Genomic DNA, 18,507 nt, shown 5'->3' on the forward strand with positions numbered 1-18,507 from the left:
GGGTTCTAGCACAGACCCAGCAGCTCCCAGAGCAGAGTGTGCTTCCTAATAAACCAGGAGGAAGACCGCCCCAGGGCACAGGCTGGGGTGGTCACCTGACCTGGGGGTCAGAATCACCATGACATGCTCACCTCTGGGACCTGCAACAGCTACCAAGAGATGGGTTGCCTAGGCCGCAGCTCCCTGCCAAGGCCATGCCCACCGGCTCACAGGTCAGCAACTTAGGCCACTTCCTCCTGAAGGTACTTCCTGGGAGCTTCACCCAACAGTAGCTGAAGAAGGCCTGAAGACACTGTGGTTTCCAAGAAATTCTTTAGCAACCCTTCAGGTTTTGTCTCCACTGAGGATGGGAAACAAAGAACCTAATAGTCCCTTAATCCTGCGCTCTGCCGCCTAGAGCTTTTTTTAGCTACATAAGAAATGGCAGCCACTAGGGCATTTAAAGAAGGGAGGAGGAAGAGGACCCAAGAAGGATTCTCGATGTCGTGTTGTTTGCTGGAGCAGCTTCCGGTGTGCCAGATTTGTCCATCCAGTTTTAGCCGAGTTCTGCTGGGCACCAAGCAGCGGCAGCTGTTCCCAGCTGTGGCATTGCCACTGGGAGGAGTAAACCACAGGGTCCCAGAGACACACTGGGTGCTCAGACCCTAAGCCATCCAACAGTGAGAACCTGACTCCCCAATGAGTACCTCCTGCCACTTCCAACGAGAAGCACTGCATGCTGTTTCTGCCCATGCAAAAGGCCAGATCAGACCAGATTAGAAACACATAAATGCAAGTTTATTGGGCATAGCTCTCCTGCAAATCCATGGGTCCCAGAGAAGGGGCCAGAGAAGTCAAGAACCCAGGCTAAGGCAGGAGATTTTATGAACCTTAGGCCATGGATGATAATGTGGCAGTCAGGAGGTGAGACTGTGCGCAAGTATGGTCAAAGCTAGGTCCCTGGGCAGGCACTTGGTTGCCACTCCCTTGTTCAGAGTTTTCTCAGAGCTCTGCCAGGGTTGGGGGAAGCAGGGCAGACAGAGTTTCCCAGCTTGGGCAAGCGGGAACAGGGATGCCAACCGAACACTGCTCACCAATGTTTACCCAGTCTGGGAAATGGGCCCATGACAGGACTTAATATATGTAGTTCTTGCTTATATTACATATAAGAGTCCTTGCCTAGCATGCGCAAGGCCGTGTGTTCAATCTCCCTCACCATATGAACCAGACATGGTGGCGCATGCCTGTAATTCCGCACTCTGCAGGTGGAGGCAGCAGGGTCAGACACCTAAGGTCATTCTCTGAGTTTGAGGTTCGCCTCAAAGAACAACAAAGCCATGAACAAAACCGGAAAGCCTCCTGGGGTTGTTGCTGCAGTTGAATTAGCTCGCACTCCTAAAGTTCACAGAGAACATCCCAAGTGTTCTTATAATTATTGGCAAGCGATTTCCCTACCTGCCTCATCTCTGTCAACACCTTACACCAGATTAAGGCTTGAATGTACCCCTCAAAAGTCTGCGTTCTGCAGACTTGATCCCCAAATTATATGTTAATGAGATCTCCAGGTACAACTTTGGAAGGCAACTGGGGTCCCATGAAGTGAGGTTGAGGTCTCAGTAGTAGCTTTAGTGGCTTTATTTTACTTTTGGTTTTTCAAGACAGGGCTTCTCTGTGTAGCTTTGGCTATCCTAGAACTTCTCTCTTTTCTTTTTCTTTCCCAGTTTCTTTCTAGGAATAGAAAATGCTTTAGGTCGTTCCCTTTACAAATTAGATGTGCTGTGTGGAGCATGGCCTGGGAGAACTCTTCTGTTAGTTCCAGTCAGATCATTAAAGTCGGTCATCTTCACGGCGACAGCCTGTGTCCAGCACAGAACTGGGATGCAATATTAAGTTTGTAATAATTTTTAAACTTAGCTACAGGCAGGTTCTCAGGTCATGGGCAGAAGGCAGTCAGGTTATTTGCCAAATTATCCCATGAATGGCCTCTAATTCAGCTGCTAATTCTCTCCACCCCCAAAACCTCTTGAGTTGGGCATCCTTAGTCCACATGGCCCTCAGCACTACCAATCTTCTGAGATCCTACTAGAATTTCCCTTTAATCTCTACTTACAGTGCCCAACTACTCTTCCAGTTCAGTTTCAAAGTCTGTCTGTCTGTCTGTCTGTCTGTCTCTGTGTGTGTGTGTGTGTGTGTGTGTGTGTGTGTGTGTTTGAGAGGGCTTTTCTGTGTAGCTCTGGCTGTCCTGGAATTCACTCTGTAGACCAGACTGGCCTCAAACTCAGAGATCCACCTGCCTCTGCCTCTTGGGTGCTGGGATTAAAGACATGTGCCACCACCACCTGGCATTTTTCCAGTCTCTTTTATTCTTCCGAAAGCTAACATGGTCAGCTTTTTTACAGCAACACCCCACTCCTGGTCTGCATAGTGACACCCCACTCCTGGTCTATACAGTGACACCCCACTCCTGGTCTGTACAGTGACACCCCACTCCTGGTCTATACAGTGACACCCCACTCCTGGTCTATACAGTGATACCCCACTCCTGGTCTGTACAGTGACACCCCACTCCTGTTCTGTACAGTGACACCCCACTCCTGGTCTATACAGTGACACCCCACTCCTGGTCTGTACAGTGACACCCCACTCCTGGTCTATACAGTGACACCTCACTCCTGGTCTGTACAGTGACACCCCACTCCTGGTCTATACAGTGACACCCCACTCCTGGTCTATACAGTGACACCCCACTCCTGGTCTGTATAGTGACACCCCACTCCTGGTCTGTACAGTGACACCCCACTCCTGATCTGTACAGTGACACCCCACTCCTGGTCTATACAGTGACACCCCACTCCTGGTCTGTACAGTGACACCCCACTCCTGGTCTGTACAGTGACACCCCACTCCTGGTCTGTACAGTGACACCCCACTCCTGGTCTGTACAGTGACTGATGCCCACTCCTGATCTGTACAGTGACACCCCACTCCTGGTCTATACAGTGACACCCCACTCCTGGTCTGTACAGTGACACCCCACTCCTGGTCTGTACAGTGACACCCCACTCCTGGTCTGTACAGTGACTGATGCCCACTCCTGGTCTATACAGTGACACCCCACTCCTGGTCTATACAGTGACACCCCACTCCTGGTCTATACAGTGACACCCCACTCCTGGTCTGTACAGTGACACCCCACTCCTGTTCTGTACAGTGACACCCACACCTGGCCCTTGCAATGATGCCCACTCCTGGTCTTTGCAGCAACACCCCACTCCTGGTCTTTATAGGATGCCCCATTCCTGGTACCAATATTCTGCATCAGTTTCTTTTCTGTTGCCATGATAAAATACTATGAACAAAGGCAGCTTAAAAAGAGGGAGTTTGCCAGGTGGTGGTGGCACAGGCCTTTAATCAGCACTAGGGAGACTGGGGCAGTCTGTGAGTTTGAGGTCAGTCTGGTCTATGGAGTGAGTTCCAAGATAGTCAGAGATGTTACACAGAGATGCTAAGAGCTGGAGAGTCGGCTCGTCAGTTAAGAGCAGTGACTGCTCTTCCAGAAGACTCAGGTTCTAATCCCAGCAACCATTTGGCAGAGGCAATGGTCTTAACTCTAGTTCCAGGGGATCTGGCCTCCTCAGGCACTGCATGCATATGGTATACAGTCATGTATGCAGGCAAATCACGCACATAAAGTAAAAATAAAATACAGACATTAAACTGAGTGTAGTGATATACACCTATAATTCTAGAACTCAGGAGATGGAGGCAGGAAGACCAGAAATTCAAGGCCATTCTCATTTATATATTGAGTTGGAGACCAGCCTGGGCTACATGAAACCATGTCTATAGATAAATAAGACAAAATAGGATGGAATAAAAATAAATATGCATTTTTTTCCCTGTTGATGCTGTCCTGGAGGCCTCACTGCACAGTGTCAGTGTCAGAAGAAGGGGAAGTCACAGATGTTTGGCGTTTCATTTGAGGATGGCCCTGTGGGGCGGGGCTGGAGGCACACAACCTACCTGATCCAGTAGAATCAAGATAGAGGCACAGGGAGACATGGGTGCAAACACACATGTACCTTGCACACTACACACACACGTGCACACTACACACACACGTGTGCGCACACACACACACACAATCTTTCACACTGTACTACAGTCGTTCACACCATCCATAGCTCCAGTCAAGCTTCCTCCCACTAGACATGAAGTCTCTGACTTCAAAGGTGTGACTTGACCGTCTCTTCTACAGCAGTGTGGAAGTGTCCACACAATCACGAATTTGCACTTCAGTGTAAATTTGATGAATGGTTGGGTGTGGGAAAATGTCTGTATTCTGTCAATCATATTTTAATAAAACGCTGATTGGCCAGGCAAGCAGTAAAGATGGGAAAACCAGACAGGAAGTAGAGGTGATGCAATGAGAACAGGAGAATTCTGGGAAGCAGAGAGGTTCCTCTGCCACTCCTGCGCAGACCACTGAAGAGGCAGCATGTAACTTGCCCAGCTGAGAAAGGTACGGAGCCATTATGGCTAACATAGATGAGAATAATGGGTTAATATAAGTTATAAGAGTTAACAAGAAGCCTGACCTAATGGGCCAATCAGTTTATAATCTTATGGAGTCCTGTGTGTGATTTTCTTTGGGCTTGCCAGTTGTGGGGTACTGGGTGGGACAGAAACCCCAACAAGCCAGCCCTCATGCTACAGTTGGGGGCGACCACTCTATTCAGAAACAGCTGCGATTCGATGGCTTGGCCCGCCTGTGGCTGCGATGCTCCGTGGGTTCTTCGTGTTCAGGGAGCTCCAGGAGGGACTCTGCCTGACATGACTCTGCCTGACAGAGCTCCAGGTTCCACGGATCAGAAAACTCAGTATGCGCCGTAAAAATGAAAACAGGCAGAACAGGGACAAGTTCAGGGAGGCCTGAGGGGAGGTGGCAGGGACCAGAGACATCAGCCTGACTGGGGGAGAAGAGGAAGTGAGCTGGGAGGGACCAAGGTGGAGGGACTGTTGGACCCACACTGGTGATGGAGGCAGAGCAGGCGAAGGGCTCTGCAGTTGCTCGGAGCGCGGAGTTAAGAACAGGGAGCATCATCAGGAGCATCAACAGGAGCGTCTCCGCAGAGCCTACATACTGTCCTGAAATCCAAGAGTGAGCTGCCAGGACTTGGGAGGCAAAGACAGGCTGGTCTCCGTGAGTTCGGGACCAGCCTAGTCTATCTACACAGTGAGTTTCAGGCCAACCATGGCTGCATAATAAGGCCCTGTCTCCAAACAAAACAAAGAATGAAAGAACAAAGCCCCCAACCTGCACCACTTCTATTTACTCTTTGGATCTCATCCAAAACCCTAAGTACACGTGCCCTGACCCTCCACAGCGGAGGCAGACCTGGTTTTGATTTCTTTTATTTAACCTTCTGGAGAGGATGCCATGGCTGTCCTATTACATACAGAACAGATAGACTCAAAACCATTTATTTATTTATTTATTTGCCTGCTTGCTTGTTTATCAAAATAGGGTTTCAAGCAGTCCAGGCTAGCCTCAAGCTGCTACAGGCCTCGAACTCCTGATCCTTCTGCCTCTACTTCCCCAGCGCTGGCATTACATGCGTGCCCCACCACCTCTGGTTTGTGCAGTGGTGACAATCAAACCCAGGGCCTTCTGCATGCGAGGCAGGCATCCTCCCAGTTGAGTTTACACCCTAGCACAGGCCACTTTGACCTGTTCTGGTTACCACGTGTCCCATGACTGCAAAAACCAGCCTTGCTCACAGTCAGAAGAGGGGGCAGCTCTTGCTGACCCCACTGAAAGGCATTCTAGCCAATGGTTATGCTCTGAGAAGTTTACAGCTGACCAGGGGCAAGGCTAAGCACCCTTGCCTGAGCTATACCCCCAGCCTGATTTTGTTTAGACAGGGTCTCACTTCATAGCCCAGACTAGCTTAGAACATGAACCAATCCTCCTGTCTCAGCCTCCCAAGTACTGGAATTAGAAGCATGTGACACCATGCACAGCTGAGGTAAGGACCAGCTTCTGGGCTTCCACCATCCTCTTGCTTCAGTTCTCTGGGTAGTGGAGACTCCAGGCTGCTGTGTCCCCGTACCTAGCTTGTCCAGCTTCTCCCCTGTTCAATTTACGACTGGTTCCTCGCCCTGACACACAGTCTCCATTGCCTCCTGTCCCAGCTAAGCAGCTCTCTGGGGCTTCTGTCTGGGGATAGCTGTATTACTGTATTACACACACAGTAGGTGCACTCCCAGCAGACTTGGTTGGTGGTCCCCAACAATATCACACATCGGCACCGTCTCAAATTTGGAATTGAAAATAACAATCGTATCTTCATTCTCCAGTCTTGGCCCATGCAGTTGAAAGCAAGCAGGAGGCGATGTTTGCCTTTGGGGTGCCTCACTCTGGAAACTCCCATCGTAGGTATGAGAGGTCCTTTGGGGTCAGGGGAAGGCACTGGTGACAGTAGCGTTAAGACAACTTGGCAGAAGTCCAAGACGATGGCTGCAAAGCTTCTAATTCCTCTCTAGTAGAGAAAGAAAGGCCATACTTTCCAAAGACAGGCTTCTGCATGGGCCCCAAGGGAGCCCCCTGTCACCTGCAAATCCCTACAGGGCTGCTACCTAAGAAAGTCAAACTGAAGCATCTGACAGAGCCCAGGAACCAGAAAAACTGCTCTCCCGCTCCGGGTTGGAACTGCTTCCTGGATCTTGCCACCTGCGCTCCCCTTACCTCCCTCAGCCCAGCTGGATCTATAATGGCCTCGGGCAGGACAGGAATTCTTTACCCCCAGTAAACCTCTGGAAACTATAATTACGGGGGAGGAGTGGTTTCACGGAGTTCTTGGTGCACAGCTGCTTAGGGCTACAAGCCTTGTAAGCAGGGACCCAGTCACCTGGAACAGGAGACCACCCTTCACTTTAATGTGGGGGCCAAGGGGGTGCACGTCCATTGAAGAACCGATGGACAGATTGCAATGCCTGTTTCCTTGCTAGCCAAACATCACCGGCTGGGCTTGGCAGCGGGTCACACAGGGCTTGGAGTTCCCCAGGAAGCTGCCATGGAAGGGAGGCAACGTGCAGCCCTGAAAAGTGTGTGTGTTGGTTATTTACAGATTTGAAAGATGTTCTGAGCTGCGCCTGAGGCTCACTGGTGGGGCGCTTGTCTGTTTGCTCAAGGCCTTGGGTTCAGTCCTCAATACTGGGAAGAACAAATGTGTTTGGTGGCTGGCAGTGTTGGCAGACCGCCGCCGGGAAGAGCCAGGCAGCAAACTTGGGCTTTGCAGCCCAGATGGTCTCAAGAACAGTAACAAACAACATGCAAACGACACAGCAGACTGATGGAAACAGACGGGCGGCAAAGCCTACAATATTTATTCTTTCCAGCGGGTTGGAGGCTAAGTGTGAGGAACTCTTACTGGCTCCAGGTGGATGGCAAACCACAGGAGGACTAGGCCAGTGTCACCACAGTGAAGGAATGACTGTCCCTGAAGATGGTTCACAGGGTGTTCCCCTGTGAAACTGAGCCGGCCCCAGGGAAAGAGTCCTGTTGTGGGAGGTACCTAGATTTGGGCCTGTGAGACCTTGGGTCTTGAGCCTGTGGCTTGCTCCATCCGGGGCTTTGGCTAGGTATTCAGCAACATCAGATGGCGGTCCGGTCCCTACCTGCAGGCATCTGAGTGGGCATCCCCTGAGGGCCTAGGGAGGCTGGCCGAGCTGTGGTGCTCAGAGGGGAGCAGTCCTGCTGCGCTGCCAAGCTCTTATCCTCTGGTCCCTTAAGACAGTGCTTGGTGTCTGTCCCGCTCCACATCAGTACCCCCTGAACTGGGGTCGCATATGCCTGTGAGCCCCTAACGTGGGTGCTGGGAATTGAACCCAGGTTCCTGTGCAAGGTCAGTCAGGGTTCTTAACCATCAAACCATCTCTCCTGGCGCCCCCCTGCCCCCAGTATTAACTTTCCGTGTCATTCTGAAAAACCATATGACAGAAACGTCTTAGGGGGAGAAGTGCACTTGGGCTCCGGGTTTCAGAAAGACAGAGCTAGTGCTGAGAGTTCCTCGTGGCTCCACGAGGCAGGAAGCAGGGGGAGCCATGGAAACCAGAGTGGCCCTAACCTTCAAAGGCTTAGAGCCTGCTTTCTTCAGTCAGGCCTCACCTCCTAAAAGCTCCACACCCTTCAAAATATCTGGAAATGGAGCATTCAGAACTCAAAACGGGAGCCTTGGAGGGTCATCCTAGACTCAAACAACAGGCCGGGGTTGTAGTTCAGTGGTAGGAACACGGTCCCAGTATGCACAGGTCTCCGAGTTCAGTTCCCCTGTGTCACCCTGAGGGCGGGCAGACTCACAATCCAACACGCCATTCTTATAAGGACGGACACAGACAGACCAACTCCGTGAAGAGAGTGTGCTGTTGAGGAGACCCCCACATGGCCAACAAAGCAGAGACGCTTGGTGGCCTTCTTCCAGAGGCCACCAAGGATGGCTAGACCCTAAGAGAAGGCAGAGAACATCCTAGAACCTTCAGGGGTCGGGAATGTGGCTCAGGTGAGAGGGTGGGTGCTCATCTAGCATGCATTTAGCTCTGACTCCCACCCTTGGTGCTCCATAAGCCAGACTGGCACAACCCCGTAATCCCAGGACTTGGGAGGTAGAGGCCGGAGGATCAAAAGTTCAAGCCTATCCTCAGATACAAAGTGAGTTCAAGGCTAGCCTGGGCTACATGAGACCCTGTTTCAAAAAAAAGTGAGTTCAAGGCTAGCCTGGGCTACATGAGACCCTGTTTCAAAAAAGTGTATGGAGACTATCCGTGGAGTCTATGTAAAACAATGAATTGTTTTATACAAATGACTTAAATGTGAGTATCCTGGGTTTGAGATGTGGGGGGTGGTATTTTAGCCAAAAATGGAGGATGACTCTACTTGGTAAATGCTCTCCAAAATGTAAAAATAAAGTAAGATGAAAATAAAGGAACTGAACATCTGGGTTCAACTTCCTCACACTCAAGCTAAGCCTTGTACTGCTGCGCACTGGGGCTCAGTGGAATGAGCGGGGCTCCTTACAGGTTCCAGAGGGACACTACCTTCTCCTTCAGCTACCCTCCCATGCACCACTGTCACCCAGTGCAGCCACTGCCAGCCCTGGTCCCGTGCCTCACTCCCCCTGCTGACTCAGAGGACAGTTGAGCTGTGGATCTGCCTCTCTGATGGAGACAGTCACGCTGGAGGATTCTCAGAGGCCTGGGTCGGTGGAGAGGGGGCTTTGGGCAGTCTATGCTGGACAGTGGCTGGGAGGGTCAGGCAGGTCTTTGGTGCCTGCTGTACCGAGAGGAGGGGAGGGCAGCTTAGACACAAGAAGAAGCTCAGAGCCATTGTATGACCACTGCAGAGGAAGCAGGGTGATTCAGTCAAGAATGAGTGCACAGCTCGGCAGGGTAAGATGTCTGTGATGCTGGGGTTTAGGAGGCTGGTTTTACATGGTCATGATTTGGAAGCTGGCCAAAAGACCCGCGTGACCACCAGTGAACACGGATAACTAAAATGTAGTTTATCTGTACAGTGGAATATTACCTATCCTTGGAAAGGATGGAGCCTTCCTCCACACTAACATGCTATAGGAAAAAAAAAACATGCTATAGACATAAAGGGCCACATCCTGTGAGAGTCCAGGTGTGAAATGTCAGGACAGTCCAACAGACAGGAAGCAGCCAGTGGCTGGGAGAGACGGTGGAGGAGGGGCTGCTAAGGGGCCAGAGCTTCTCTTTTTCCTCAGAATCCACACAAGGTCTTTCTTCAGACAGATGGTATCTCACATAACATGCCTTGCGTGGGTCAGACAGGGAAGTAGGGAAAACAGGGGCCAGGTGGGATTGGGGGGCAGGTGGGAGGGTGTAAGCCTACAAATGCAGTGTCTTCCAGAGCAAGACACGTGATTACCACAGATAGGGCAGCCAGCGGTCACCCCTTCTATGAGAGTAGAGGGATCCACCATCAGGCCTGTCTGTTTTTAAAATAAAAACAGGACCGGAAGTGCTGTTCCTACATCAGGTAGTTCTCACAAGCAACCACACGTAAATCTAGGTTCAGGGGATCCAAAGACCACCGCTTCTGGTCTCTTCAGGAGTGTAGGCACCCATACTCAGACACACACAGAGACACACACAGAAACACAGAGAGACAGACACACAGGCAGACAGAAACGCACACACACACAAATAATAAAAATAGGCCAGCATGGTGGTGCAGGCCTTTAATCCCACACTTGGGAGGCAGAGGCAGGGCAATCTCTGAGTTCCAGGTCAGCCAGGGCTACAAAGAAAGACTGTCTCAATAATAAACTAACAGCAAGCCTGACTTGGCGGGGCACACCTTCAATCACATAGCCCAGAAAGCAGAGGCAGGCGGATCTTCGTGCATTTGAGGCCAGCTTGGTCTACACAGTGAGTTCCAGGCCAGCCAGGGCTACACAGAGAAATCCCGTCTCAAACAACCATTTTTGTTCTCACGAGTCCGCCTGCCTGCACCTCCCCAGTACTGGTATTGAAGGTGTCTGCTGCTAACTACCCTTCCTTCTCTAGCTGTCTGTCCGTCTCTAGCTGTCTGTCCGTCTCCCTTCCTTTAAGCACCCTTACCTCTCTCTAACGGTCCCTTCTATCTTCCTGGCCTCAAGGATTCTACCATGGAACCACAGTCAGTCGAGAATTTGGTTACATGTGTGCATGCATGTGTGTGTGTGTGTGCATGCGCGTGCGTTTCTAAACTGATCTCAGGGTCTGAGGACTGCCAGACAAGCGCTATCCACTCAGATAGGCCCTGTTTCTTACCAATTTTTCCTTTTGGCCCCAGTGAGTGGCACCCAGGACCTCGTGACACTCCAGGCCTTATGTGTTTGCTTACAGTCTCTCTTCCTCAGGAGCGGGAGGCAAGTTTCCTGCAGCTGTTTCACCTCATCCTTGTGGCCCCCACAGTCGCTGAGGGGATGAGCCAATGACTATGGGCTGTGAATGAAGCTATCAAAGCCTGGCTGGTGGATGCCTGTAACTCCAGCAGTTGGTAGCTGGAGGCAGGACGGTCAAGAGTTCAAGGCTCTCCTCAGCTACTCAGCTAATTAGTTTGAGACCATCCACCTCCAGCAAATGTGGAAGCCAGGTGTGGTGACCCACACCTTTAATCCTACCATTCAAGAGGCTGAAGCAGGAGGGTCACAGGTGCCGGGGCAATCTGGGCTACAAAGTGTGTTCCAGTCCAGCCTCATCTCAGAACATAACAAAAGAAAGTCAAGATTTCTATGCATTTTAAATACTGACAGTGAACTTCGGTTTACATATCACGTGATTGTAGTTGTAAGGCCTCCCTCCCCTCAAAGCCCCAGTACAGGCGTTGAAAATGGCTCACTGTTCCAATGGGCTTTGTCTGCCATCTAGTGGCTATAGAAGTAACTGCAAGTCACATGGACTGGCTCTGAAATAATGGACTTTGTTGTGTGCCTGCAGACACCCACTGCTATACTTGATCAGACAACTGTTCCCATGCTCCTGGTGAGAATGCAAGTGAGCACACTCCCTTTAGAGTGTGGGTCCCCCCTCCCCCCCCCCCCCCCCCGTTGGCAAACTTCTCTCCAAAATATTTACATTATGTTCATAAATGTAGCAAAATTACAATTCTGAAGTAGCAACAGAAATAACTTTATGGTTAGGGGTCACCACAGCACGAGGAACTGTATTAAAGGGTGTCAGCATAGGGAGGTTGAGAACCACCTCTCTAGAGGTGATGTGGAAATGTGTTCCCTCTCCCCTCAGAGATGCACCTGCAAGAGGTTGCCTGAGCATTGCACCCTCACCTGCTCCAGACATGTACAAGGTGCTTGTGCTTACAAATGATTAGAAATGCCCTGGGATTCCCCATAGACGGGTGTGGTGGGACATTCAGACACAACCTGCACACACACGGGCAGTCCCAAAGCTGGTTGGAAAAATGAGATGTGTTCTTAGGAAAACTGAGAAGGGAAAGACACGGGCATCCAACAGAGGACCAAGGCATGAGAAAGGCAAACCGATCAGAGCAAAAGAAAAAGACACAGAATGGAGAATGGGAAAAAACTGCCGGGATTGGCTGCCCTCGGGGATGTGCCTGGGAAGCCACAGAGAGAGGAGAGAGATCGGACCGGACGAGGAAAGAGAGGCACCTCCTCAGGGGCACTTTCTCCAAACCTTTGATTCCTGGAGGCTTGGTAACAGCCCACATGACCCCACTCACAGTAAGTACATAGATAGTCAGCAGAGGCTTGTAGAAGTGGGGTCCAAGACGGAAGGGAGACACAGCCAGAGGGAGCCGCTGCACAGCAAACACACCCAGAGGTTTTATGGTGACTTCTCTCTAGCATGACCGTTGGCCATCTTCCCCAACTCAGAGCTCCCCTTTTCCTGAGAGAAGGTGGAACTGAAGTTCCACCCTCAGTGCACACTGCTCCTGCTGAGCCATCCCAACCCACCCACAGATGATCCCTGATCACTTTGGGAGTCTCAACCATCCCAATTCACCCGCAAATGATCTCTGGTCACTCTGAGAGTCCCGTACGTTTCTGGAACTGGGTGCTAAGGGGAAGATGAGGACCTGAGACACAAGCCCTGTTATGAGTCAGAGTATTGCCACGCTTGCCTGTAGAGGGAACGGGCAAACAAGAAGAGGTCCCGAGGAAGCATCTGCAGAGGACGCTGGTGTGCTGAGAGGCAGAGGGGCTCCTCCCCGACACTCCAGGAGAGTTCGCTGGGACTGGCAGCTGAGTGGAGCCCAGAATGGCAGCCAGGTCAGCTGTAGAAAAGCCTGGGGGTTGAGGGGGGGACGGTGCAAAAGTCCTACTGCAGAAATGAGCTTGTCTGAGCATAGTCAGGAGGAGACTGGTCTCAGAGCTAGGAGACCAGAGTCCCTCAGGGCCTCTCAGGAGGGGACATGGACTGCGATGATACCTGTGGTCCATGAGAGAAAACAGAGAGTTAAATCCAGATGGGAAACCTCCCACACTAGAACAATTCGCATATTGTAATTTGCATATCATAGTTGTTTATTGGGTTTTTTTTTTGTTATTGTTATTTTGGTTTTTGGTTTTTTGAGACAGGGTTTGTTTCTCTGTGTAACAGTCCTGGCTGTCTTGGAACTCATTTTGTAGACTAGGCTGGCCTTGAACTCATAGAGATTCACTTGCTTCTGCCTTCCAAATGCTGGGATTAAATGTGTGCACCTCCACCACCTGGCTTTGTTCGCTGTTTTATTGTCTGCTTCCCCGAGAATGTACTACAGCATAATGTGAAATTTATAGTGGTATTTTATTTATGTTTTGATAAATAAAGCTTGCCTGAAAATCAGAGAGCAAAACTAGAGGCCAAGCAGTGGTGGCCACACCTTTAACCCCAGCACTGGAGGGAATATAAAATGAGAGGGGAGAGAGGCTTAGGCTGCTTAGTCTGCTGTTGCCCAACCCTGGTAGAGGTAAGACTTCTCTAGTGCCTTGGCTGCTTTGCTTTTCTGGCTTTCAAGTTAAACCCTAATATCTGACTCTGGGTTTTATTATTCATGGTACAGAAATTGCTACTAAAATGCTCACCATGAACTCAAAGGTTTTTAAAAAATTATACTGGCCAGGGATGGTGGTGCACATCTTTAGTCCCATCACTTGGGGGACAGGTAGGGAGATCACAGTGAGTTCAAGGCCAGCCTGGCCTACAGAGTCAGCCCTTGTCTCAAAAACAGCAAAACAGATATACTGGCCCAAAGGCTAGTCCAGTCATGTGACTCAGCCGGTGCCCGTGAGCATCTCTGCCAAGGAATGAGAATGTCCGCACAGAACCTGCCTGTGCATAGCCCTCTGTGGCACCTGTCCCTAACAGAGCCCTGGGGATCAAGTCCAACATTCACACATGCCAGGCAAGCACTCAGGCGGCAGCCCGGCTCCAGGATCTGTAATATTTCAGAACAATGAGCAAACTGCAGTGGGTCGAGAGCTTGCCTGAGCGGTTTGTGACCTTGGCTTCAAGGAACAGTTTCTCATACTCAGCCCTTAACTATTTATTTCTGTGGCCCCATTTCTATGGCTCGAGGACCGGAAGAAAGGCAGGGTTAAATGTGCCATGTAGTGTATCAGAGGCAGCCTGTTGCATGTTCCCAGAGATCAGGCTTGTTTTCTATTGTTATGTTATGGTTTCCAACGACAGTCCCTCAGGGGGCAGGGGCTACCCACAAGCCAGAGGTTCCCTATGAAAGGTCCCCAAGTCTGCAGCAGGTATCAGCATCAGCATGTCACTCAAAGCTCTGCTCCTTCTTCCAGGTTCTGACTGGTGGATCCATCCCCGGTTGAGTAGTGAGAGCCCTGGTTTTTTTTTTCTGTGAATTGGGGACCCCTTGGATCCTAGGGGCTGTCTGCCACCTGCCACTTGACATGTCTCTTCATGAAACACTCTTGGGGAAGGCTGTTGATGAGATATTTCGCCATCATCCTCGGGGCACAGGTTAGAGCAAGCTTTCTCCTCTGTTGGATCAGCCAGCTCCGACAAGGGCTCCATTCTGCTGCGGTCATTCTGCCTGCCCTGGTGGCATCGAAGCAACCACTAACGAAATTTCAGTTAACCGGTGTGGCTGGGCTCCATGGAAGGCTTGGACACCCACATGTCATTTTCATGTCACAAGGGATTATTTGCTCTGATTTTTTTCCCCAACCACTTAAAATTATAAAGGCAATGAATAGCTTCCAAAGCCACACAAAACCAGACGGCCGGCCAGGTCTGGCCAAGGAGCTGTGTACCTTGGCAGGTGTGGCGACTGTGGCGATTGGTGGGAGGACATCTAAAGTCTGCCCTGAATGAGACCTTAAAACCATTAGCCCTCTCAAGATTACCATTCCTTTGCCTGGCTGGATTCCTCAGTGCTGGGAAAATAAGTGTTCGCGTGGACCAGTGCCTCCCGTCTTCCCATCCCGTAGGCTACAGTAAGCAAAAGCTGGCTCAGCTAAGGGCATTCACAAGGAGGCTCACCACGGCCTGCAAGTCCAGTCCCGGGGAACTGGTGCCCTCTTCTGCCCTCTGAGGGCTCCTGCATGCCTATGGTGTACACACGGACAAGCAGGTACAAATATATCCATAGAAGTACATTTTAAAAAGACTAATTTGACAGGCCTTGTTTAGTTTGTCTGTGTCTTAAACCCAAAGTCACAGAGGGCATCTCCTGGCATCCCTAAACATACCCCGCTGAGTTTGAACTTGAGACCCTTGTGCAAGTGCTGGCCCCTAAACCAGTGTTGGAACTGAAGACATAGGCTGTTACACCCAGCTGTCTCCCTACAAACCCAGCTATCACGGGAGCCACTGCTAGTTTACTAGAAGAAGAAGCTTGCAACACCTCAGGTCTGTGGGATGGAATTGAATAAAAAGATTTTCCTGGCTGTCAGAATAGCAGATGATTCGAGAACTCTCTCCTGACTGAATCACCATCATTTAAAACCCATAATTAAAGTTAGACTCCGTATTGGAATGAATCATGTTGAACCAGGTATTTGCAGATAGTATAGAGAAACCAAGTGTGCACGGGAAAATGATGTCTGCACCTGCTCCAGAGCCTGGCCGACCCCAGGCCCAGAGACCTGTATTAGGAGCACCCTTGAGCAGGGACTGTGGAGGACCAGAGAAAAGGAAAACAGTAACGGCTCCCAGGGCTACTGGGACCTGCCGTCCTGACAAAAGGGGAAGCCAGACGGTGGTGGTGCACGCCTTTAATCCCAGTCCTTGGGAGGCAGAGGCAGGTGGATCTCTGTGAGTTCGAGATCAGCCTGGTCTACAGAGTGGGTTCCGAGACAGCCAGGACTGTTTCACAGAGTAAACCCTGTCTCGAAAAATCAGTGAATCAGTCAAACAAAAAACCAAACCCCAAACCAAAGCGGTGGGGAGCAGAAGGATCTCACGTGGGGGCTCTTTGTTCAGAATAGTCTTTATTATTTGGATACTGTGCCAACACCCGGCTTATCTTCTCTCACACTTTGATAAAAGCCCCCTTCACTCACTCAGAGTCCTCCTCTCCCCATATCTCATATATTGTGACATTATCGCGCGGGTCCATGGGTATCTCTGGGCTATGCAGCCTAGAGCTACTGCTGGCTGCCATGGAGACTTTCAGATTCCGCACCTTGGACACAAATTTCACCAGTTCTATCTCGAGCTGGGTTAAAGTAATGAAAGTGAAATCCTTGCTGGGGGATATATTTTGATTTTTCTTCGGTGGAGAGCGAAACTGACAGCTTCGAAGGCCAGTAGGATTTTGCTCCTGTCGAGAAAGAAATGAGGGTGAATGATCCCAGCGGCTTCAACAGCTCCTTCACCGTTCCAAAAGCTAGGCTCACCTAAGAAGGAACACAATGGCAAACCTAGTCTGGATGTTTGCAGACTCTGACCAATTTGACCTGCCACTTGTTGGTGTAAATAAAGTTTTATTGGCACACAACCAAGCTCAGTTATTTGCACACCATCTGTGGTTGTTGTCAGGCTCAAACGGCAGAGACAATGTGGTTACCACTGAGACGATACAGCCTGCAGAGCTGAAAACGATTTCCAGCTGACCCTTGCTAGGCAGCCTCTGCTCTAGTCAGAATGTCATGTGTTGTGTGTAGTAGACACGTGTATGGGCACACATATACACGGGTTAACGTGTGGAAAATGGCTGTCTTCCTCTACCACTTCTTTATTTCCTGAGACAAGGTCTCTCACTGAATCTGGAACTCCAGAATTCTGCTAGGCTTGCTTTCTAACAGGGTCCTTCTGTCCCTGCCTGCCCCAGCTCTAGGGTTACAGGTGTGTGCTCCCATGCCTGACTTTTATGTGGGTGCTGGGGATTGAACTCAGGTCCTCAAGGTTGCAGGGCAAGTTCTTTTCAGACTGAGCCATCTCCTAGTCCCTGGCCAGTGTCTTGAAATGTAGGCCTCATGTAGGGCTGAACCTGTCCCTCTGATCCCCAGAGAGCTGCTGAGACACTGTGGGAAACACGGGTCACTACTCTTTATCCTAGTATGGGCCTCGAACTTCCTTTACTTGGAATAAAATTTCCTTTGGGTCAGAAATTTGTGATGCGTCAAAAGCAATGTGAATGAAACACGCAGGGGGTGTGTCTGTGAGTCCAGCTCTGTAAGCAGGGCTGACGCGACACGCACCATGAGCTCTCGCATCTACTCTCAATTTGGGAGAACAAACAAAACTTCACAGAAAACCTGTGAGCTGTGTAGTCGGTCATCTCAAACTGTCCCATCCTCTGTGGATGCGGTCACTACTATTGTCACTGAGGAAGCAGATTCACCTAGCTGTCCCCAAGGGACAAAACCTGCGTTCCTGAGACCCACGGCTGTGGCAGGACCACGGCACCCCTTTACCTTATCCTTCTCGCTGTCTCCTCGAAATTTCAGCACCATATATACCATAATGACGAAGAAAAGCCAGAGCCATTTGCTCCCAAGCCAGCTTTGGGAGTGCTCCGGAAGATTCTGTCTAACCCGGAAATGTCCTCCACAAGGCACCTTCCCTGGGCTTTCTTTGGTTTTCTCCCTCAGCGAAGAAAATATGAAGGCGCAGGTGCAAGAGATGCACAGAGACAGAAACAGGAACCATCTCAGCGTCCGCATGGTGAGCAGAGGCTGGGCAGAAAACAGCTCATGGTGGGTCTGTCTGCCGTGGCGCCAGAGAGCCCGGGCCCCTAGTGTTGGACCCTGGTGATGTCACAGAGCTGACCAACCCGGCCATTGTGATGCCTTCAGCTTGAGAAGACTGAGGTTCATGGCAAGTAACCTGCCTGGCGGAACTTCCAGGGAGGAGAAACTTCTAGAAGACAAGGAAGCTGTCTCCTTGCCAGAATGTTTTTTTGTTTGTTTTTCTAAGCTTGGCACACTGTTAGGAGAGACCATCATCTATTTTTGGTTACATTTATTTGATGCAGATATTGTGGTGAGCAGCAGATACACTGTGCCCCACGGAGCTGGGTTCAGTAAGAAATAAGGGTAACTACCCTCTGCTGCTGGTTAGGGGTCATGGACTGTTCCTTTGGTCTGTACCATTGGCATTATGGGAATGGGGATTTTCTTTGGCCTGACTCATCAGCATTTTGACTGTCATCCAAGGGGCTGGGAGATGGCTTAGCGGTGAAGTGTTTGCTATGTAACTGTAAGGGCCCAGTTTAGCACCCAGCATAAGAAAGCTGGGTGCTGTGGTGCACTTACAATTGCAGGGCTGGGGAGGTAGGGACCGGCCAAGCCTGGGCTTCCTGGCCACCCAGTCTAAGTGCTTGCGGCGTTCTGGGCCAGTGAGAGATGATCCAAGTGGACCACATCTGAGAGACAGTACCCAAGGCTGACCTCTGGTCTCCGTGTGCTCACATAAGCACCTGTGCGTGTGTGCGCATGCGTGTAGCCCATGCAGCACAAGGCCCACACCTGGCCCTCCTAGGTCACAAGGAGGGATCTTGTTCAGAGCGACCCGAGGGGCGACTTTCTG

The 18,507-nt window shown here is 50.6% G+C and overlaps 1 protein-coding gene and 1 non-coding gene across 2 annotated transcripts; both read right to left on the minus strand.

The window, feature by feature from the left end:
- Nucleotides 1-3,920: 3,920 nt before the first annotated feature.
- On the minus strand, nt 3,921-4,189 carry LOC125405121 (small Cajal body-specific RNA 2). Its single transcript, XR_007233474.3, has one exon.
- Nucleotides 4,190-15,946: 11,757 nt separating this feature from the next.
- Fam209a (family with sequence similarity 209 member A) lies at nt 15,947-17,746 on the minus strand. Its single transcript, XM_048441208.3, has 2 exons — nt 17,394-17,746; nt 15,947-16,297 (listed from the first exon to the last, which is right to left on the minus strand). The coding sequence occupies exons 1-2, from the start codon at nt 17,640-17,642 to the stop codon at nt 16,034-16,036; spliced, it is 513 nt and encodes a 170-aa protein (XP_048297165.1). The 5' UTR covers nt 17,643-17,746; the 3' UTR covers nt 15,947-16,033.
- Nucleotides 17,747-18,507: the final 761 nt, after the last annotated feature.

Source organism: Myodes glareolus, chromosome 10 (genome assembly GCF_982192425.1).
Source record: "Myodes glareolus chromosome 10, mMyoGla1.1, whole genome shotgun sequence".
NCBI classification, from domain to species: Eukaryota; Metazoa; Chordata; class Mammalia; order Rodentia; family Cricetidae; genus Myodes; species Myodes glareolus.